The sequence below is a fragment of the Choloepus didactylus genome, chromosome 27 (assembly GCF_015220235.1).
Source record: "Choloepus didactylus isolate mChoDid1 chromosome 27, mChoDid1.pri, whole genome shotgun sequence".
Taxonomy (NCBI): Eukaryota; Metazoa; Chordata; class Mammalia; order Pilosa; family Megalonychidae; genus Choloepus; species Choloepus didactylus.
In genome coordinates this window covers 12,095,873-12,119,020 of record NC_051333.1, presented here as the reverse complement: position 1 = coordinate 12,119,020, position 23,148 = coordinate 12,095,873, and the positions used below count along the sequence as shown (strand labels likewise).

Below are 23,148 nucleotides of genomic sequence, written 5' to 3'. Positions count from 1 at the left end.
CTTTGGGACAATTTGTCTATCCCTTATCTGCATTTTCAAATTGTGATTGTGACATATTGTTCGGTTATGAAATCAATTAATGAGTTGCATCATTATCATATTTGATGAAATAGGAGAGAGTAGAAATATCATAGCTCCTTCTCAGGAACTACATGTACAACAAAAAATTGTGAGTAAAAGCAGTGACAGAGATGTGATAAAAATAGATAATGGTTTGGATCACTTGATGCAGTGATTTATGTTTATGAATTTGTGCATTGGGTTACAATATAAAAGGTATTTATTATAATAAATCGCAATCAGAATTTTGAAAAATACTACTTAGAGCTTGTGTTAGTTACCTAGGGCTGCTCTAAAAAATGACCACAAACTACGAGCATTAAAACAACAGAAATTTATTCTTTCATAGTTGTGGAGGCCGGAAGTCCACCACCGAGGTGTCAGCCAGGCTGGCCTCCCTCCAGGGCTCTAGAGAAGAACCCTCCTGGCCTCTCCCAGCCTCCGAGGCTCCTGGCCTTCCTGGGCTTGTGGCAGCCTCACTGCAGCCTCTGCCTCCGTCTTCACATGGCCTTTCCCCCCTTGCCTGTTTTTTCCTCCCTCTGCTTCTCTCTTAGAAAGTCAGTGGACATTGGTTTAGGGCCCTCCCTCATTCAGTATGATCTCCTTTCAAGATCTTAATTACATGTTCAAAGACTGTTGAAAAATTAAAAAATTTTTGCTTTTGATACATTCACTTTATACTAATGTCATTTCCTTTGACCAGGACCTCAAGCCTTTCAACCAGATATAAAATTACATTTGGGGAAAGAAGAGAAACTTTTGATGATGGAGTCAGAAATTCGATATGAGCATTCAGGTGAGAAACATGGAACCAAATCATTACTATTAACAGCCCCAGAGTCTCTGCTTTTCACCACCTCTTTGGCTACCAGCTGGCCTAAGCCCCATCTTTCATTACTCTGCTTTGATTTGACCAGCTTTTTGACTGCCTCCCTGCTTCCAATTTTGCCCTCTTGCAGTCCATTCTCTACACAGTAGTCAGAGAGATCCTTTAAAGTGTAAGTCAGGTGATGTCATTCCTTTGCTCAAAACTGTCCCATGGCTTCCCATTTCACTCAGCAAAATCCAAAATCCTTACCGTGGCCTCCAAGGGCCCTACGTGACCCAGCCACCCACCAACACTCTGAATTTATTTTCTATCTTTGCTCCTCTCCCAGTCCCTTTCAGCCAGAAGGGACTGCTTTCTGCTGAGAAGACTGAGGGACAATGCCCTTAAGTTTCCCCATTTGACCGAATGGATCTGTATGGCAAACACTTAAAACTCTTTAGAGGGCCATAAATCTGACTTAACAGTGCTCTGAGGCACCACCTTTGATCTCTCTGAACTCTTAATAAAAAATTTTACCATCACGCCTTTCACTTTATCTTTAGACCATGTTTTCCTGAGAATGCCCTGGATTTGATCTTTTCTCAGAAGCTGTTTTTAAATTTTAACGTCATTCACCATCATTATATCAGACTCAGGATATTAAAAACCAACAATTATTGTGTTGTCTTTGTTCAATTGTCCTTTATCTAATATTTCTTTTTGCACATTTTATTATAAGCAGGAAGAAGAAACTAGGCAGCACTTTTCAGTACTGGCCAGAGCACCTAGTTTATTAAATACATATTTTACTTTCTACAACAGCAAAAAAGAGCATTGCTAAATTTTCTGCCACCACATAACAAGGACCCCCCCCCCACTTCCAGTTTCAAGGAATATTTCCTCATTTCCTTTTTTTAAAAAAAATTTTAATTTTATTCAGATACATTCACAAACTGTACAATCATCCACAGTGTACAGTTTGTTCGGGGTACCATTATATGGTTCTGCATTCATCACCAGAATCAATTTTTGGACATTTTTATTATCACACATGAAAAAGAATAAGAATAAAAGTTAAGGAAGAACACCTGAAACATCCCATGTCCCCCAGCCCTCCCTATTATTCATTTACTTTTTGTCCTTGTTTTTCTACTCATGTGTCCATACACTGGATAAAGGGAGTGGGAATCACAAATTTTTCACAATCGTATGGTCACACAGTGTAAGCTATATGGTTATACAATCATCTTCAAGAATAAAGGCTATTGGGTTGCAGTTCAACAGTTTCAGGTATTTCCTTCTAGCTATTCCAATACACTAAAAACTACAAAGGGATATATGTATATAAAATGCATAAGAATAACTTTCAGGATGTCCTCTCGACTCTATTTGAGATCTCTCAGCCACTGAATCTTTATTTTGTTTCCTTTCTCTTCCCCCTTTTGGTCCAAGAAGGCTTTCTCAATCTCACAATGCCAGGGCTGAGTCATGTCCCATGTTGCCAGGGAGATGTACACCCCTGGGAGTCATGCCCCACCTAGTGGGGAGGGCAGTAAGTTTACCTGCATAGTTGGCTTATAGAGGCCACATCTGAGCAACAAAAGGTTTTCTGGGGATGACTCTTAGGCACAATTATAAGTAGGCTTAACCTCTCATTTGCAGTAACAAGCTTCATAAGGGCAAGCCCCAAGACAAGGTCTCAGCCTACTAAACTGGTAGTCCCCTATGCTTGCAAGAATATCAGAGTCTTAAGGCACTTCATTAATACTCTCCGAAAATGCTTTCCAGCCTCCAACTTCTGCCTGGTTCCAACGCTGCTCCCACAATTTTTTAGGCTTTTGTATTGAAGGTACTCCAAATCCAAAGCCTGCATCACTTACCTGTGGCTGTATAACAAATTACTCCCCCAACTTTGCAACTTACAACAAATATTATCTCATGCCTTTTCTGAGGGTCAGAAATTCAGGAGCACTTGAGTCTCGCTCAGTGTCTCCCGAGGCTGTAGCCAAGATGTTGACCTGGGCTTCAGTCACTTGAAAGTATGACTGGGGTGGAGGATATGCTGCAAAGAAGGGCTCGTTCACATGGTTGGTGGCCAGAGACCTCATTTTCTCACTGGCTCTTGGCAGAAAGCCTATCCTTGCAAAATGGGCCTCTCACTAGAGTTGCCTGAGTCTCCTCAATGCATGGCAACTGGGTTCCCTCAGAGCAGTTGTACCAGGAGAGCAAAAGGCAGAGGCCACGTGTCTTGGCGTAGCCTAGGAAGTTACATACCATCCTTTCTGCCATATTCTATTGATTTCACAGACCAATTCTGATACACTGTGAGAGGAGAATTTAAAAGAGTATGAATACCTGGAGGAGTCATTGAGAGCCATCTCATACAGTGGCTCCACAGCATTTTTTGGTATGTACATTACATATCTATGAAATCTAGAGGGTAATATTATCAATTTAGGTTCATCTAAAAATTCATAAAAATTAAGCAGTAAAATTACCAAAGTTTGATTCCCATAGCAACTGTCAGCTATGGGAATGAATTTCCTAATTTTTTTTTCAGGTTATGATGTTTTCCAGTTGATTCTCTAAAATATAGTTCATTTGACATGTTGGGTTAATGATTAAGTTAAAGAAATAAAGGAGCCATCTTATGGATTTATTATGGGGAGAGGAGAAATTTTCCTTTGAAAATATATTCTCACTTGTTCTGAGTACCTCCCCTCTTCTTCGCCTTGGGCATTCTGGGCATCCTATACACTATAAGATCAATTCAGGCTTTTCTAGATATTTTGCACTTCCTTGCCACATACAGGTGTGCAAGGTTTACTAAACCACCCTGGTTTTGAAGTTTATAAATAACCAGGATTATGTAGATCCCGTAAACCTGCTGCAAAAAAGAGGAAGGATTTTTAAGTGATAATTCTTGTGGACTAGGATATAAGGTTTCTTGTGGACTAGGAGATAGATTTTCTGTGTGACATTGTTTGTTGTAATACAGTCTCCTTTTTTCTAACTCTCACCACATACTTAAGACTTCATGTAGCTGTAAATGACTCCCATTAAACACTTAGTGGATAGGAGCCTAGTGACTACTCCTTGTTTCCGTAGGGATGGAAAACCAATCATAATGTCAAGCTGGACTTCCCAGTGGTTGTATATGGTCTCCCAATGTGGTCTACATGTGAAGTCTTTTTTCCTGTTAGAGATCACTTGTCCTCATTATCATCTTTTAATTCTCCTTATCCTTCTAGGACACAGGAATCAAAATGAGAGAGAGAGTCTTCAGGAAGTAGCATTAAGATCTCTATTACATGAAGACCTTATATCCTGGCAGATGTGGGAACAATTTACAGGTATATTAGCCAGAAATCATGATGTGATAATAAATCTTCAAGGCAAGAGTTCTGAGATACTAAAACAAGGTGGTTCCCCCTGTCAGATATGGGCAGGAATATCTCTTCACATTTCTGAAAATAACGATGAAATGAAGCCTCAAGGGGAGAGTTTCAGTAGAAATCAAAATAAAGAACTTCCAGATAGAGCCCCCTGGAATTTGGGGAGGAACACATACGTGAGAGAGTCACAGAATTATCAAATGGATGTAAGAACTAAATGGTGTAAATGTGATCAGTGTATTATGAGAAGGGTCTCTCATCACAATCATGATCATAGATCACACAGAAGAGAGAAAGTGTTTAGCAGTAATTGTGAAAAAGACTTGACATCATCCCAGCATAGTGTAATGAACTCAGGGATGCAAACCTCTGATGAGAATGGAAAAGGCATCAGCATTGGTTCTAATTTTGAACTTTGTCAGCAATTGCACTTAGGAGAGAAGCCTCATGTATGTATTGACTGTGGAAAGGGCATCAATTATAGCTCAACGCTTCGCATTCATCACAGTGTTACAGGTGAGAAATACTATAGGAAAGATGGGTATGGTGAGGGCCTCAGTCAGAGTTCACATCTTCAAAATAATCAGAAAGACAACATGGGAGAGAAAACCTACAAATGTCAGGTAGGTGTTAAGAGCCTGAATGAGAACTCCTGTCCTGTGTATGAACTTATTCCCACTGGAGAGAAGCCATGTAAGTGTGACAGGTGTGGGAAGGGCTTCAGTCTTAGCCTAGATCTTATTAATTGCTGTGTGGACAACTCCGGAGAGAAATCCCATAAATGTGATATGAATAATAAAGGTTTCAAAGAGGCATCGCAACTTCTTACCCATCAGAGAGCCCACAATGGAGGCCAAACATACAACTGGGAAGCATGTTGTAGCGTATTTTCTCAGAATTCTGGTCTTCATCAAAGAGTCCACCATGGAGGGAAACCATATCAGTGTGAGGTGTGTGGTAAGGTCTTCAGGAGGCCCTCACATCTTCACACCCATCAGAGAAAACACACTGCAGAGAAGTCATACAAATATGATGTGTATGATAAGGACTTCCACCATGATTCCAATCTTCAAGCCCAACAGAGAGTCCACACAGAAGGGAAACCATACAAGTGTAAGACATCTGTTAAGAACTTCAACTTGATGCCACATCGTCAGATTAATTGGAGAATTCACACAGGAGGGAAGCCTTACAAATGTGAGACATGTGGTAAGGGCTTCAAGTGGAGTTCACATCTCCAAGTCCATCAGAGAGTCCACACAGGAGAGAAACCACACAAATGTGTGACATGTGGTAAGGACTTCAGTCAGATTTCCAATCTTCATGCTCACCAGCGAGTTCACACAGGAGAGAAGCCATACAAATGTGAGACATGTGGTAAGGACTTCAGTCAGATTTCACATCTTCATGCTCACCAGAGAGTTCACACAAGGGAGAAGCCATACAAATGTGAGACCTGTGGTAAGGCCTTCACCTGCAGTTCACAACTTCAAGTCCATCAGAGAGTTCACACAGAAGAGAAACCATACAAATGTGTGACGTGTGGTAAGGACTTTAGTCAGATTTCAAATCTTCATTCTCATCAGAGAGTTCACACAGGCAAGAAGCCATACAAATGTGACACGTGTGGTAAGGCCTTCAGTAGGCGTTCAGAACTTCAAGCCCATCACAGAGTCCACACAGGAGAGAAACCATACAAATGTGACACATGTGGTAAGGACTTCAGTCAGATTTCACATCTCCAGGGTCATCACATTGTCCACACAGGAGAGAAGCCATATAAATGTGAGACATGTGGTAAGGCCTTCAGCTGTAGTTCTTATCTTAAAGCCCATCAGAGAGTCCACACAGGAGAGAAACCATACAAATGTGAGACATGTAGTAAGCACTTCAATTGGATTTCCAATCTTCGTGCTCATCAGAGAGTTCACACAAGCAGGAAGCCATGGAAATGTGAGATGTGTGGTAAGGCTTTCAGCAGTTCACAATGTCGAGCCCATCACAATCCACACAGGAGAGAAACCATACAAATGTGAGACTTGTGGTAAGGCCTTCAAACAGACTGGACATCTTCAGGGCCATCAGGGAGTCCACACTGGAGAGGCCATATAAATTTGAGACATGTGCCAAGGGCTTCAGCTAAAGTTATGATCTTCAGGTTACTCAGTCCACACAGGAGAGAAACCATACAAATATGAGACATGTGGTAAGGACTTCAGGTGGAGTTCATGTCTTCAAGGACAAGAGAGACTCCAGTAGAGAGACCCTATAAATGTGCATGTGGTAAGGGCTTCACCAGGAGTTTAGTGTTTGTATTCATCAGAGGATCCACAAGTGATACAAACCCTGTAAATGTGGCATATATGGTAAAAGCTTCATTCAGTCCTCATATCTTCAAGGCCATCAGAGAGTAGATACAGGAGAAAAACCATAAAAGTGTTTTCTACGTGGTGATGGCTTTATTCAGTGTTTATTTGTTCAAGTTCATCACGTGCCCCATGGAATAACTAGAGAAAAGATACAAAACGCATGTGACAGTGTTTCCAGGGTACAAGCGGCCAGAGAAGGAATCCTACAATATGTAGTAAGGACTGAATGAACAAACGGAGAATTACGTCTGAAGGGACATGGTGAGTTTATTCAGCCGGGTTTGTTGGGGTTGGCAGCTGTTGAAGCAGCCACCAAGCAGGGGAAGGAGGATCTCTCCACTCCATCACTCAAGGATTTGTTCTTTGCCTCTGAATTGAGTGAGAGTTTTAATGTAAAACTCTTGATTTGAAGGTTCTCATGGAATAAAATACTGATTTTAACAAAACCCTCACTAAAGCAAGGAAAGGTTCAAGACCTTTGAGCCAGTGTGGCTTGGGATGTTAGTTTTAATTTTTAAGTGTAATCGATGACTTAGATAAGAGTAAGAATTAAAGAAAAAAAAAGGAATCAAAACCCAAAAAAGCCACAGGTTAATTAGTCCATACAACAAGTTGGTAGAGCTTTATGTTTCTAGAAATGTTTTGCCTTCCTAATCCTAGGCTACCCACATTTAACACTGGTGCCCGTCTTCGATGATGGAGTTTTAGGCTGAAGAATTGTCTGAACTTCTCCCTCCCCCTTTTAAATTTGTTTTGGTTAAACCTTGAAGCTGTTAGTTGCAGAACTGAGGTGGCATATCAGAACAGTCTAGACTGGTAAGGACATTAATGGCTTCACTGGAATTGAAACCAGCTTTAGATAGGGCAAATTATAAGTCCCCTCATTTGCTTTTTCGGTGGGGTAGCACATCATATATTTTAGAACAGGTAGTGATTCCTTGCTTAAATAAAAACAGCATTTATTGTATAATTCTGTGAAGGATTTTTGGATAAAGCTGTACTTCTGTCATGTTTTGGCAGTACCTTCTGCTATAATATTAAACAGCTTGTTATTTAAGTATTAGGTCAAAATGGCTGGCTTCAAAATGTAGTCATTAATAAGCTAACTTGATCTATACCTGTTTAGGAGAACTCAAGTCCAGTATACTTTCTTTGCTTTGTTCCTGTTTTCAGGGTGACAACTGCCATGTAGTTACTAGAAGATGAAATTCTAGTTCTTAAAAACAAATTGGTCCATATTTCTGAGAGATATCTGGAAGAGAGATTGTGTTCTCTCACTTAATACATAACCAACTTTGATAACCAGCTGGGATAAGAAATCATTGTACTGAAAGTATTCAATAAATGAAGGCTTGTTTCAGGCTGAAGATTACCTAAGAGTTTTTGTTATTGGAGTGTGAGTCAACTGAATATACTTTTATTATATGAACACCCAATATGTTGATATAAGGAAAAATAGTTAATTTTTAGTTGTGCTTATTTTTATCATCCTGTAAGAACATGATTTAATTAACCAGCTTAACATCTTCAATAGTACTTCTAAGACAGTAATGTGTTCATCTGCAGTTGAGTACTGAGTTTAGAGAACTGCTGTCTCTTAATTGTTTGAATCTATCAGAAAATGATTTTTTTTTTTTTTTTTTTTTTTTTTTTTTTGTTATCTCTGCCTTACTCCTACATGGTGCCTGATGAGTAGTCAGTGCCTAGCCTTATGTGCTTCTCTTGTATGTGGTAAAATGCTTTCCTCTTGTAGCTTTCAGGATGCTCTCCTCTCTGGCATGTCACACTCTGATTAGTAGGTGTCTTGGAGTCTTTTTGGACTACATTGGACTTCTTTATTCTGGATATTTGTGTCTTTTTCAAGGGTTGGGGAATTTTCAACAATTATCTGCTCAAATATTCTTTCTGGCCTTTACTCTTCTCCTTCTAGGCCACTTATGATTTTTATATTTGTGCACATCGTGTTGTAAACGTTTTCCTGAGATCCAGTTCAAATTTTCCATTTTGTCTCCATTTGTTCTTTTGCACATTTGAATTCATTGCTTTGTCCTCTATTTCACTGATCCTCTTTGTCCTCTATTCCACAACTTCAAATCTGTTGTGTGTCACTAGTATATTTTTTATTTCATCTAGAGTAGCTTTCATTTCCATAAGATCTGCTATTTTTCTGTTTATTGTTTGAAATTCTTCTCCATTCTCTTCTAGTGTCTTCATGATATCATTTATCTCTTTAACCATCTCATTGAAGTTACTTAGGAGATTTGTTTGAACTTCTTTGATTAGATGTTCCAAATTATGTGTCTTCTCTGACTTTTTAATTTGATCATTTGGCTTGGCCATATGTTCTTTTATCTTGATGTGCCTTGTGATTTTTTGTTTCTGGGCATCTGGTTATCTTGATAACATTATTTTGATAGTTGGATTCCCTCTCGTCTAAGATTTTCTTGTTGCTTGGGTTCACGTTGATCATCTCTGATATGTGGTTTGACAGTATTTCCCTACCAAACCTCAGTGGGTCTATGGAAGTTATGCAACCCCTTTTGGAAGACTGGGGGGCAGGGTGGGGAGCAGAAAAGTAGGTTGCTAGACTGCACTTTCCCAACCAGCAGATGGTGTTCTTGGGACACCTATTCCCCACAACCTTGCCTCTCCTCAACCACTGCAGCCTGTGGGCAGGGTCCAGACCAGGTCAAGGTCCGGTTCAAGGCTGTGTGACCCAGAGGGTAGCCCTCTCAGGCCAACTGTTACCTCAGGACTGTTCTGCTTCTCCCTGTTTTCATGGGAAGAGGCCTTCCTGTCTCTGGTAAGTCTGAGTATATGGGAAGCTTCAAGCCTGGGTGTGTGGGATGGGTGCTGGATACCAAAAAGAAGACTCTGCTTGTGGGATCAGTGGAGCTGGTGGGTCCCAGATTCCTGTGTGGAAAGACTTTAGGCTATGAGACTTGAGGGTTAGCTTGACTGGCCAGCAGCCTAAATAGGAATGTAGTCTTTTCCTGGCTGACAAGACCCAGGCCATACACAGCTCTCAGGCTTGGTTGGTGGGGGAAGGGCACATGGTGTTGCAGTGGAATTCCCTCCTTCCTGCCACATTTCTGTTTGTGAAAGTAGCTGAGCCATGAGTTCCCTGGTCCCCTGTGCTGAAAGGATCAAGGTTTGCAGGACCCAGAGGGTCTCCCTTGCTGGCCAACTATCAGATCATTAGTGCTCAAAGTCAGACTCTTCTCCTCTGGTGAGGGCCTCCCCATCAACCCCAGAGCTAGGCACCTGAAGTGGCTGGCCTTGGGGGTGGGCACCAGACACTGGGAACCACAGCAGGGTCTATGTGCATATAATGGGATTGCTCGCTCCTGCACTCCAACATAGACTGTAGGCTTTGGGACTGAGAGGGTTAATTGGTGGGCAGCTGAACTAGGACTGCACTGTTCATTTTGCCTGCTGGCAAGACCCAGGCTGATGCACAGCCACCTGCTTTGGGGTGGGCGTGTTTGAGTTCACTTACCCCTATTTCTCAGTCATAGTTTCTCCACTTTTTGATCCAGTTGTTCCTTATGTGTTGCATTACTCCTCAGGTCTCCTAAGGCCTGGAACCACTGGTTTGGACAGTTTCTCTCTGTTCTCCAGTTCTTGGTAGAAGAGTAAGTTCTGCTTGTCCTTGTCCTTATTCTGCCATCATCCTAGAAGTCTCCCCCTTGCTTCTCTTTTAAAGTCCGTTTTGTTGAAGATGAAGTTCTGACTTAAGGCTGACCTCATGTACATTTTGTTGAAATATATTAACATACCATATAATCAAAGTGTAAAACAATTGTTCATATCATAGTTGTGCATTCATCACCACTATCAATTTTTGTACAATTCATTACTCCAAAAAATAAAAATAAGAGTAAAACTAAAAGTAAAAAGAACATCCAAAACATCCCATACCACACACCCCCCATTATTCATTTACTTTTTGTCCCCATTTTTCTACTCATTTGTCCATATACTGGGGAAAGGGAGTGTAAGCCATAAGGTTTTCACAATCACATGGTCACACCATATAAGTTATACAGTTGTCTGCAAGAATCAGGGATACTGGATTGCAGTTCAACAGTTTCAGATTATTTCCTTCTAAATATTCTAATAAAACTAAAAACTAAAAGGGATATCTATATAATGCATAAGAGTTATGTCCAGAATGACCTCTTGACTCCATTTGAAATCTCTCAGCCACTGAAACTTTATTTTGTTTCATTTCTCTTCCCCCTATTGGGCCAGAAATATTTCTTAATTCCACTATGCAGGGTCCAGGCTCATCCCCAGGAGTCACGTCACACGTTGCCAGGGAGATTTACACCTCTGGGACTCATCCCACATCATGGGGAGGGCAGTTAGTTTACCTGCTGATTTGGCCTAGGCCACATCTTAGCAACAAAAGAGGTTCTCTGGGGGTGACTCTCAGGCACAATTATGAATAGGCTTAGCCTCTCATTTGCAGTAACAAGCTTCATGAGGGCAAGCCCGAAGACCAGGTCTCGGCTTACTAAACTTGTATTCCCCAATGCTTTCGTGAATATCATTGAGCTGGGTGAGTTCAACATTTCTATATTTTCCCCAGTCCCTCAAAGGGGGCTTTGCAAATACTTTTTGTTCTCTGCCCAGATTACTCTGGGTTGTATTGGGGTTTCATGCTAACCTGTACAAACCAACAAATTCTCACTTCCTAATCAAGGTTCCATGTATTATGGTATTTGAGTAAACTGACCCTGCAAGTTAAATTATATAGTGTGCTACAGAAATTATAGATTTTCACCAAGTAAACATCTCTTCCTTTGGTCCCACACAGAAACTGAAGTTTTAAAACACAATAACCATCCTCTACCCTTTAGTATTATCTACCCCAATCTCAACCAAGTCCATTTCATTCATATCTCCAATTGAAGTCTGATCTGCTTTTCAGCCTCTTTAATAGTTGATTCATGAAGCAATGCCAACACTCATAGCTGCTGAACTCTGGCTCTGAGTCCCAGGTGCCACACAGATAACCTGAAGCTCCAGGGACTGACCAGGTCATGCACAAACCGCTCAGCTTCTCAAAAATTTAGAAATAACTGTTACAACTCATGAATAGATGTGACTGCTGTAAGAGGTTACAATCTAGGAACATTTACATAAGCCTTCCCCTGATAACCCATGCTCCCAGATTAAATTCTCAGAGTTTGCACATTATTATTTGCCCATATCAGTGAGGTGTTATAATGTTTCTCTTTTCATTTCTGGCTTATTTCACTCAACCCCTATCCTCAGGGTCCATTCGCTTGGTTGCATACCTCACAATTTCATTCCTTCTTGCCACTCCCTCATGTGAAAACATTTCTTATATTTGTTTTACAGTCCCAGACTTTATCTTCCATATTTCTTCTGGTGTCATACATACCCCTAACCTTTGTCTTTTACTGTATTCACAGTCATCTTTTTTCAGTGTACTTACAATATTGTGCTACCATCATACAGTATGGTAATATCCATTTCTGGATCTATACAATCAATCCTCTAGAACATTGTGTACTCCTTCAACATCAAATGCCTGATCTCTATCCTCTTTCTATCTCCTGATATCTTCATTTCTACACTCTTCTCCAAACCTCTCTCTCCTGTCTTTTCCTATCCACCTGTAGTGCTCCCTTTAGTATTTCATGTAGAGGAGGTCTCCTGTTCATGAACTCTCTCATGTCTGTTTATCTGTAAATATTTTTAACTCTTCCTTATTTTTGAAGAACAGTTTTGCTGGGTATAGGATTCTTGATTGGCAGTTCTACTCTTTCAGTATCTTCAATATATCATACCACTGCCTTCTTGCCTCTGTGGTTTCTGCTGAGACATCCATACTTACTCTTATTGAGCTTCCCTGGTCTGTGATGGATTGCTTTTCTCTTGCTGCTTTCAATATTTTCTCCTTGTCTTTGACATTTGAAAATCTGGTTAGTATGTGTCTTGGAGTAGACCTATTTGGATCAGTTCTGTTTGGGATATGCTGTGCTTCTTGGACCTATAATTTTATGTCTTTCATAAGAGTTGGGAAATTTTCATTGTGTGTAGGATTTCAGATGTGCTGTCCTCTAGCTCACTGATCCTTTCTTCTGCCTCTCCATGTCTGCTGTTGTATGTCTGCCTTGTGTTTTTCATCTCTTCTCTTGTGCCTCTCATTCCCGTAAGTTCTGTGATTTGTTTTTTCAAGCTTGTGAATTCTTCCATATGGTCATCCAGTGTTTTGTTTTAGACTTCATCCCTTTTGTCATATTTTCTTTCAACTCGTTGATTTGATTTAGAAGATTTGTCTGAACATCTGTAATTAGTTGTTTCTACTCCTGAATCTCAGTTGAGGTGTTAGTTTCTTCCTTTGGGCCATATGTTTCCATTTCCTGATATGGCTTTTGACTTTTTTTTTTTTTTTTTTTTTTGCTTTCTCAGCATCTGATTTTCTTGCTTGGTTTATTCTGGAAGCTGATTTCTTCCTTTTGCCTAAGGTTTGCTTGTTGGTTGTCTTTATCTCTATCTTTTCTTTGTTTCTCTCTGTGGCCAGTTGTCAGATTGGCTCTACCCCCTCCCCCCAGTCTTTCCTGCAAAATCAGGCACCCACTGTGTCCTGCCACAGGGATGAGAGGTAAGTACTGGGCACCCCAACAAGTTCACTGTGTGTAGTAATACAAATCTGCTGGTTTCCAGTGGTGTTCTGTTTTCCAGCAGCTAGCAAGACCTGGGTTTGTTTTAGAATCCTGCTTTAACACTTAATTCTTCCCTCTTTCTCAGCCAAAACTGGGCCAAGTTTCCATACAGGGCATGTATACCAGCTTCTGGACTGTCCCCCAGTTGGTGCTGTTCAGTACCTTAATTGTCCTTACAGGCTGCTTTGCCTCCAAGTGCAGGCTGTCTACCCAAGTGAGCCAAAACTGCAGGATTCCTATGCCCTCACTTTGCTGCCTAAAATCTGGCTCGATGTTGGGCTCCACCTGTGGCAAAGTACTCCCTCATCTGACCCAGTACTCCACTGTCTCCAAGGCAAGGAACCTGCTACCAGCTGCTGCTTCCCTCGAGAGTGGGTGAAGGGCTTTCAGACCCAGTTCTTGAAAGTCTTCATGCTTTGTCTCTTCCCTCACTGATCTGGGCCTTGCGATGTCCTCCCGTGTCCACCAGGTCTTCAAACAGTGACAGTATTTTTCACTACTGTTAGAGATTTTAAAATCTGTGTCCCTGATTGGGGGTGGTGGTGGTCCCATTTGCTGGTTCTGTGCCTCAGAGACCGAATGAGGGCGAAGGGAGAGGACCAGCTGGTCTGGGACAGAAAATTCCTACCTGATATTTCTACTCTTTCTTCAATTTGGCATTTGCAGGGTCTTTCTCTAGTTTATAGCCTCCTCCAGAGTTTCAAACAATTCAGAATTGTCCTTTTTGCATTGAATCTGCAGAGAAGCTTTCAGGAGCTGTTTACATCGCCATGATGTCACCCACATATACATTTAGAGAAGCATTAGAGCAAAGTCATGTAACTGACAATGAAATATGGTCATTTCCATGATCTGCATGATTCTTCTAAGAATAACTATAACATGACTAATATCATACTGTTGTCTAAAGTCGTACAGATCACTATCAGGATACAACCTGGACATAAAACCTGGACATTGACAACATTGCGAAGTCTTTATGTATTTTATACCATCTTTAAAAATATGAATAACAAACAATTCACCTATACAAATTTAACAAAGAGAAGGTTAGAAAGTCCCCATTAATATTGACAACACTTCTCAAAGACTTCATGTAGTACATTCAACTATTACTTGCACCAACACTTTTATAAGGTGGAAGAACTTTGCAACAATTTGAAATAAAAGACATAATTTAGGGTTGAGTTTCAGAAGGGAAAATGTCAAAAGTTTGTCAGTGTTGACAATAGTTGTTAATCTGATTGTAAGAAAATTCTTAGTTCCTTTAAATCAAGAAAACTTATCTTCTAAAATAAAGGATAAGGTCAATATAAACATAAACAAGGGTATTACTCTGACATGACATAGAATCTTTGTCTTTTATTCAGAATACTCAAATGTTTAGGAAAAATTTTTATAACCTTTCATTAACAGCAGACCAACAATTTGCATTATTTTAACAGAGACAAAACTAAACTTCAGTTTTGTATGAATACAGTTTGACACAAAAATCTCACAGAATTTTATAAACAAGCCTATCAAATTTTTGGTCAGCATTGACTATAGCAAACAGAAGTCACTTTCACAACCCTTCTACAGCTTTCCATATCCATTGAGGTCTTGTCTTACCCATTAAAAGTAGACATTTTGCTTAGGACAAACTACACTCTGTTGGACAAACTTACCAAATTTTAGTTAGCCTTGACAATGACAAACTCCATTACTTTCCATATTCACCCATGCTGTGTCCTACCCATTCTCAAGGAGGAAACTGCAGGCCTTTCTTCAACAAAGCACATCATATATTCTTTACATACCTGTAAACCTTAACTTACTAAAAAGGTCATTGATACTCTCTTTAAACATCCTACAAAACATAATTATATTTAAAATAGTTTTCAAAACAATAATACAATTTCATTCAACACAAACTTAACATTTTTCACTCTCTTAAACATATAATATATATAATGCTAGCTTATTTTACCAGTAAACATGTATAAATGTAGAGAGAGCCAAATTTACCCAAGTAGAATAAAATTGTACTTGTTTGGTTCAAAAGTCATCATAAAAGCAGTAATAGGACTAGACTTTATCAGTGCATTTTTTCAACTGTGTTTGCTTTTTTCTATTGGAGGTTATAAAATCTCTGTTTTCATAATATCCTATCATTAGGTACAACCTCAAAAACATCAACTATGTAAAACGTACCATAATTGTTTAACTTTTACCAAGCATAAATTCAGAAAAACATTTTCATAGACCTCAAGAACATTTTTCTTTACTTACAGAAATTTGGCGATGAGATCTTATTCAAGTACCCCATCCAAGGCTATTTATATTTTAATAATTATATGGTTTTTTGTGGTTACCATTGCAAAGGTTTTACTTGGAAAAAGAATTTAAATTGAGAAATTCTTAGAACAATCATGGCCTATTTCACAGCATTTCTTCTGTGACAACCCTTTCTAGTCTCCAGGCCCAGTAGAAAGATTTCTAAACCAAGCCCATGCTCCCCCATCTTTTTGCACCCAACCCTTCAACCATAGCTGCTTAGCTGATTCATTCTTATTTGGCCATTGTTTAAGAGGCCCTGGGGGCAGAGAAATGTGAGATAGAAAGGATGAAGCCTGGTTTTAAAAGTCTTAAATGTGTGGTGGGATTTAAGACCCTTTTGGCAACCTTATTGTTGAGGTTTTCCTGTGCCGCCTTTCAATTGTTTCCATTTATTAAATGTATTTTGCCTAAAGCTGAGTTTTTGCTGCTTCCTGAGGCAGCCCTCTGCTGCTGTGCTGGTTTGTAAATATGTCCCCCAGAAAAAGTCATGTTCTTTGATGCAGTCTTTTTGGGGAGACATACTAGTGTTGATCAGGTTGGAATCCTTTGAGTATTTCCATGGGGATGTGACTCAGTCAACTGTGGCAAGGCCTTTGGATAATTTCCATGGAGGTTGGGTCTCAGTTGAATCACTGGAGTCCTATAAAAGTGTTCAAAGACAGAAGGAGGTGCTACAGCCAAGAGGGACATTTTGAAGAATGCCCAGGAGCTGAGAGTAGAGCTGGCACACAACCTGGGATCAGCAGATGCCAGTCACGTGCCTTCCCAGTAAACAACGGTTTTCCGGATGTTAACTGCCTTTCTCCAGTGAAGGAACCCTATTGTTGATGCCTTACCTTGGACACTTTATGGCCTTAAGGCTGTAACTTTTTAACCCCATAAACCCCCTTTATAAAAGCCAATCCATTTCTGGTGTTTTGCATAATGGCAGCATTAGCAAACCAGAACAGCTGCCTTCAGAAAATTTCAGAGGATTATTTCTTTCCAGTGTCCATATTTGTTTTTAGTATTTACAAAAACTAAGGCTTTGAACCCTGGTGCCTAGAAGGATTTTCTTTTTCAGACTCCAGGAGTATGAATATATTACAATGTATAATATATAATATCTATGTGATTATCCTTAAGCAATCTGAATAGAGCTCTTTTAAGAATTTTTGCTTGCCAATTTGGTATTACCACCTGGAGGTAGGAAAATAAACATTGTACAAAGAGACACAAATAGAAAGTTAGACACCCAAAAAGCCAGAAACATAGAAATATAAAACTCACTAATTTGAACCCTACTTTTTCATCTTTTCAGCTATGCTTGAATATTATAAAACCTCTTGGGCCTCCCTGTTTTTCTACTCCTGTAGGCACTTGCAGAGGGGTAGAAATTTTGCCAATGGCTCGACTGTTGGTTTTAGAGAGCAGCCCTGGTCAAATTGAGTACCCTGGCAGGTATGGGAGGGGGAGAGCTTTTCTATCAGTAAAAGAGTGGGATCATAAAAGGGGATACAGAGGAGGAGGAGGTAGGGGAGCATCCTTTCCTGACCTATTGGCCCCTTGGTTATAGGGTGGAGGTGGAGCAGATGAAGGAGTTAATAAAGGTTTCCTTGGATCTTCCAAATTTGAATCAGGTAGGACATTTTTCTTTTCTCTCCTAGTCTTTACAGGTAAAATCCTGCATTTTCTCATCAAATTGATTGCTGAGAGAGTCAAAGGACTAAACATACATCATCTGACCCCATTTCTGCTCTTTTGCAGAACAACTCTCACTTAATACAGTATTCTTTTCTATAGAGCCACTCTCAGGCCATTTCTCTCCTGATTCTAAATCATATTGTGGCTGGACTGTGTTACAGGAATAAAAATTTATTTTCATAGGCTTGTAATTAAAATCTTCCCAATTTTTCAAAATGCAGTTTGAATTTCTATATCAGGAATGCTATTAGCACTAGAATTTCCTATTTTAAAGAATTTCCATAATCACTAACCAATTAGGAACACATGAACAATGCAAATGCAGTAACACACCAACTAACAAATTTAAGCAGACACTTAACACTTAGTATACATTTAAGTAGCGTGCCAATTATTAACCAGACCAAGGACACTGATTAACAATTAAGCAAGTATTAAACACTTACTATACCTAAGTAGCACACCAATTAACTATTAAATAGGCATCATACATAATTTCATTAAATATCAATTAATTGTTGGATTGCTTATTTTCCTGGAGTATATTCTACAAACTCAGGTCAGAACCTTGAACCCCATGCAGAATAGTACCCAGAAAACAAGAAGGTGGTAAAGGTCAGAGCAAAGGGGGATCATTCTGGAAGCAGGACCCAGGGCCTCAAACTTTGGTCCAGGGGCCTCAAACTACTCTACTAACTTCCTGATCCTTTTTACCTTGATGGCCCACTAGCCCAGTCAGATGTCCAGGCTTGGAACTGGAAATTGTTTCTCTCCTTGAAGATTTTTAAGGCCCCAAGGGTCTGCAGTGCTGGCACAGCAGAGAGAAACCTGGTTGCTGAGCCTGTAGACTAGAAGTGTCTAGCAGCCTCAAAAGGCTTGATTCCCATTTTTACCTGTTCTGTCAGAGCTATAGAACTTCAGGAAGTCAGACTCCTTGCTTCTTAAGAACATTTGTCCCTTCCTTGGTCACCAAATTTATACCAAACAAATGTGGGGTTCTCTACCCATGTGCACAACAGCCAATCCATGAGATAGTTTCAAAGAGACAGTATGTTGCTATATTTGAAGCAGAAATTCAGTTGGCCTATTGGCCCCAAAGTCTGTCTCCCAGAGTCTAAGGAGTTCATGGTTTTTATGGATTCAGACAAGGGGAGAAGGAGTTTTTACCATTACAATAGGAACACTACACAGGGCTGAGACTAGGCTAGAATAACCATTACAATAGTAAGCATACACTGGAGCTGTGAGTAGTTGAATTTAAGGAATTTCAGGTATTAACTTCTGCCTCTTGTACAATATAGAAAGAAAAAATCCATATGATTCAAAAATAATAATAATTTGTTATTTCTTAATTTCTTCGTTAGCTGTCAACCCTGTTACCTTTTGACATTTTGCCATCAAAAATAGTCCTAAGTTATGTTTTCTTGATTTCAAACTGTTTTGGGGGCTTTCCAGAGGGCCCCTGAAAAATCACAAAGGATCTGTTTTTTTGTCTTGTAAAAAAACAATGCAAAAAGTAACTAAGTTTATTTATTTATGTTATGAGTTCCATGGTAATTGTCAAATGAAAAAGGATTTTCTAACCTATTGATTAAATTTGTATGGGTAAAATGTCACTAATATAAATTTTCAAAAGTTATATAAGTTCCTAAAAATGTATCCATGTCTTCACTGACCAGGATATGTCCTAGCACTGATCCACCTGCTATTAGACAGTGGTTTAGTGTTATTGGTTGTAATTTCAGTTACTTTTTAAAAAATGTTATATGCCACAAAAACAGCCAAAGTTCCTTGACATTTCTCCCTTTGCTGCTTCCCTGAAAGTGCTTACAGTCATCTACAGGTCAGAACTTCATCTTCAGGAAAAAAGAGACATTAAATGAGAAGCAAAGCAAATATAGAAACAATATTCCACCTGTCAATTGCTTAATCCTAGTAAAACTGTAAAGGTGGGCAGGGCCAAACCCCTCAACTGACAGGGTAAAGCACAATTAAATGAAATGTGCCTGTAATATAAAATATTTTACTTTTGCTCATGTTATAAAGCCTCAATACATTGCTATTGTTTTTGCCTTAAACAGTAAATTATCTTTTAGAGCAATTAAAAATTAAAAACTAAACAAAATTTGTAGCTACTTCCATAAATCCTCATTTCTTGTGTGGATCTAAATTTCTGTTTGGTATCACATGCCTTCTGCCTGAATAATTTTCTTTAGTATTTCTTGTTCTGCAAGTCTGCTGGTAATGAATTCTCTCAGGTGTTTTGTTTTGTTTTTGGTCTTAAGAACTCTTTATTACTCCTTTTTAAAAAAAATTTGTTTTAGAAGGAGAGTATTTATCACAGGGAGACCATTTGTAAATTGGGGAAAGCTCAATGCCAGACAAATTTCTCTCTTTCTCCTGAGAAAGAGGCAAATTATATAGTGTCGGAAATAAAGCGGTACCTGTAAGGGAATAAATGCTCACTCGGTTCTGGAGGAGAAAAGAATTTATTTACAATCTTGCAAGATAGGGCGTCCAGCCAAATATGTGGTAGGCTGGCGCACCAGAGGAAGAGAATGGCGATCTTTAAATCTCCTACTCCTAATTCGCAAGTCCCTCCCCTGTTTCCCCATTGACTGGGTACTACAGAGGTTACAGCCTATCCGAGAACACTAACTAATTCATCTTTTGAGATTTTAATTTGTACAGCCTATCCCAGAGAGCCAGCTAGCTCATTATTGAGATTTTGAACTGATTAGCCTATCCCAGAGAGTTCATTTAGTTTAAAATTTTTTTTTTTTGCTGTGAGTTCCCGCCTCTGATTTTACCTCATATCTCTTTACATTCCAGTAACCATGGTTACTTTTTCATATAAGGGGCTGGCAGATTCTTTTTTCTCTTTATCACGGGGCTTGTTTAAACTGGTTTTGCTTCCATTTCCCTTATTCCATGCTGTTTCTATGTGAAAACTAAACTTATCCTTTTCTTACATACAGTAAATAGAATGATGGTATACAAGAAAAAAAATATGATTAGTTAAGCACAAAAAAAAAGATATAACTGACAGAAAATAAAGAAAACCTTACAAGGGGATCGAAATCCATGGAATGTGGTAACAGGCTACTGATGAAACTTATTTGTACCCCCTCAACTCCCTATCCCCCAGCCTCAGTTCCTGACAAAGTCCTGGTTTGGGGAAATCAGGGCTGAGGTTTAAAGAATTTTGGAACATCCTAACAGTTGAAAAAAGTCATAGAGTCCCAGATAACTTGTCTCACAGATAACTTGTCTTAAGCATGTGTGGCGATTTCAGCATGTTCTGACAAATTAGCTTTTACCTTCACCATATAAGTTAAGATGGCCTTGGCTTTAGACTGTACAGACAAATTGCCTCCAGGCCTGTGTCAGTTTATTTACAGTTCCCCCCTTTTGATCATTCTCTCTCCCACACAATATGATCATCATGCGGCTCAGTCCTCAGATGCTCTTAGTCCCTCGGAGATTCTTAGTATTTGTGTTCTTCCTTTTCAGAGAATTCCATTAGGAGTACTGAGGATTTCACATCCCACTGTGGTTGGAGCATCACTCTCCTGTCGGCATGTGAATGAGGTTAGATAACTAGGCAAGGACAGTCATGAAACAACTCCTTTCACGTAACTGGATGTGTACTTACTAATTTTGAAGAATCAATGGCAATGGGGCTCAGTCTTATGCAGTCCTCTACTGATGGTTGAATGTGATTGAGAATCATTGTTGTACAGTTGTCTGTCTTGCAGTTGTCAGAGCAGTTGAACACATCTGGCATAGTCCTTTCCATGGGTCTCTGAGACAGTTCTTTTTGTTGAAGATAAAACATTCTGGCCTATAGCTGATTGCCAGAGTTTTTAGGGAAGCAAAGAATAAAAACTATCATTGGACAAAGAGAGCCAGAGGACTGAATAGCAAGTGTAAAGGGTTCTTGTGGGTACCTTCCGCTAGTCAAGTTGTCCTTATGTAGTTCAACAGCAACAACCTTTGGATCCCATCTGGGGCTACACTCCCTCCAAAGGCTCTGGGAGAGAATTCTTCTTCCCTCTTCAAGCTTTTATGACTTTACTAAACAAACAAAAATCAAACATGTTCAATTCTGAAACAAAATAGTTTAGCCTACCCAAGATATAGGAGAGTGAGCCAGAAGACTCCACTTTGTTAAGAAGAAAAATCATTCCCTGCTACATCCCTCCTTTAATATACAAAATGGGATAGTTACCCTCTGAAAATTGTAAACAAACCATAGTTTTATTAGCTAGTAATTGGTATAAAACTAACAGGAATCTGAAACCTAAAATATGTTGTCAACCCTAACAGAACCCAATAAATCTGATAATCTTGTCACTGCAACATTTGTACCATCTATGAGAGTTAAAAATGTAATTGCCAATGTTAAATGCATTAAATAACAGCTATCATAGTATAACCCTAGTAAATGCAGAAATGGTTTTAATGTGCAAAGCAGTATTACAAAATAAAATGGCCTTAAATATCCTTACCATCTCCCAGGGGGGAATATGTGCTCTAGTCAAAACAAAGTGCTGTACCTAAATTCCTAATGAATCTAGAAACATCTTTTCTCTCCTACCTCACCCAAATGATCAAGTTCAAGCTAAGAATATTCCAGTTGATAATTTAAATTCCATTTAGTTGACTACCTTCAGAAACAAGATCATGGTTACAGACTCTTCTTCAAACTGTGCTTGTAATCTTGATTGCTGCATTTATTCTTGTTCTAGTTAAATGCCTTTTGTCTCTATGTACTCAAATTATAACTCAAACATGTACGATAAACCCTTTTCATCTTCCAGAACTCTGGCTAAGAATGGTCCATTCTCTCCCAAAGGAAATAGACAATATCTACAAATTATGAGTCAGAAATTCCACGAGATGACCACTTAATTACTTCGACCCAATTTTCAGAAGAAATGATGGCCCAATTCCCAAGATTGGAAATGGATACTGTTTCAACAGTGACTTTTTAAATAAAATCTTAGTAAGCAAGCAGGAAATTGTAAAGTAGCCTTAAAATGTAACCTTTAGGAGGCAGGGCAAGATGGTGGCAATAGAAAAGTGTGGAATTTAGTTAGTCCTCTGGAGTAGTAAATAGCCAGGAACAATAAGTAAATAGTCTGGAACAACTGCTGGGGGACAACCATGACTGTCCACACGTCATACACCAGCCTGGAATGGGTGCAGTGGCTGAGACTGCAGCATAAAAGCTGTAAGTAAAAATTGTGGAACTGATACCCCTCTCCCCATGGCATGCTAAGCTGCAAAACTTTGCTGTGGGAGAAAGAAGCAGTCCCTGCCAGAAGTAAGCAAGTATAGCTCAACCAAGTCCAAGTAGGGTTTCAATTAACAAATGTGGGCTGCTGAATACAAGCTACAAACACAAACACCTAACAAGCAGCAAAGTACCCTGAGGTCACTCCCACTGGAGAGGTGGTGGGGCTGATGGAAAAAAAAAAAATGCAGAGGCTACTGGAGATGAATGAGCTTAGAATACTGGAAAAGGGCTGTGTCCCAAGAAAAGGAGCACAGAGCACCAGGTATTATCTCTGGCCAACAGGCAAAACTAGGGGGCTGGGACTGGCTCTGAAAAGGAGCTTTCTCTCTTTCTCCTTTTTTTGCTCTCTCAATCTGAGCAGCTCAGTGGAGAATTTCTCAGGCATTTTCAGTTCTTGATGCATTGACCCAGGCAGGGGTGGAGTTAACAGAGTCAGAGAGACAAAGGGAATTCAGTGACAACATGAAGCACATGAATATACATGTCATGGGTGTCCCAGAAGGAGAAGAGA

At 39.6% G+C, this 23,148-nt stretch overlaps 1 protein-coding gene across 1 annotated transcript in view; it reads left to right on the top strand.

Annotated features, from left to right (window-relative positions):
* The window catches only part of LOC119521156, a 107,566-nt gene extending 85,125 nt beyond the window's left edge, over positions 1 to 22,441 (top strand). Inside the window, 4 exon segments of the mRNA XM_037819216.1 lie at positions 764 to 856; positions 4,120 to 6,265; positions 6,267 to 6,893; positions 20,849 to 22,441. Of these exon segments, the coding sequence (XP_037675144.1) occupies positions 764 to 856; positions 4,120 to 6,265; positions 6,267 to 6,375 (2,348 nt within the window). The 3' untranslated portion in view covers positions 6,376 to 6,893; positions 20,849 to 22,441.
* The last annotated feature ends 707 nt before the right edge of the window (positions 22,442 to 23,148 follow it).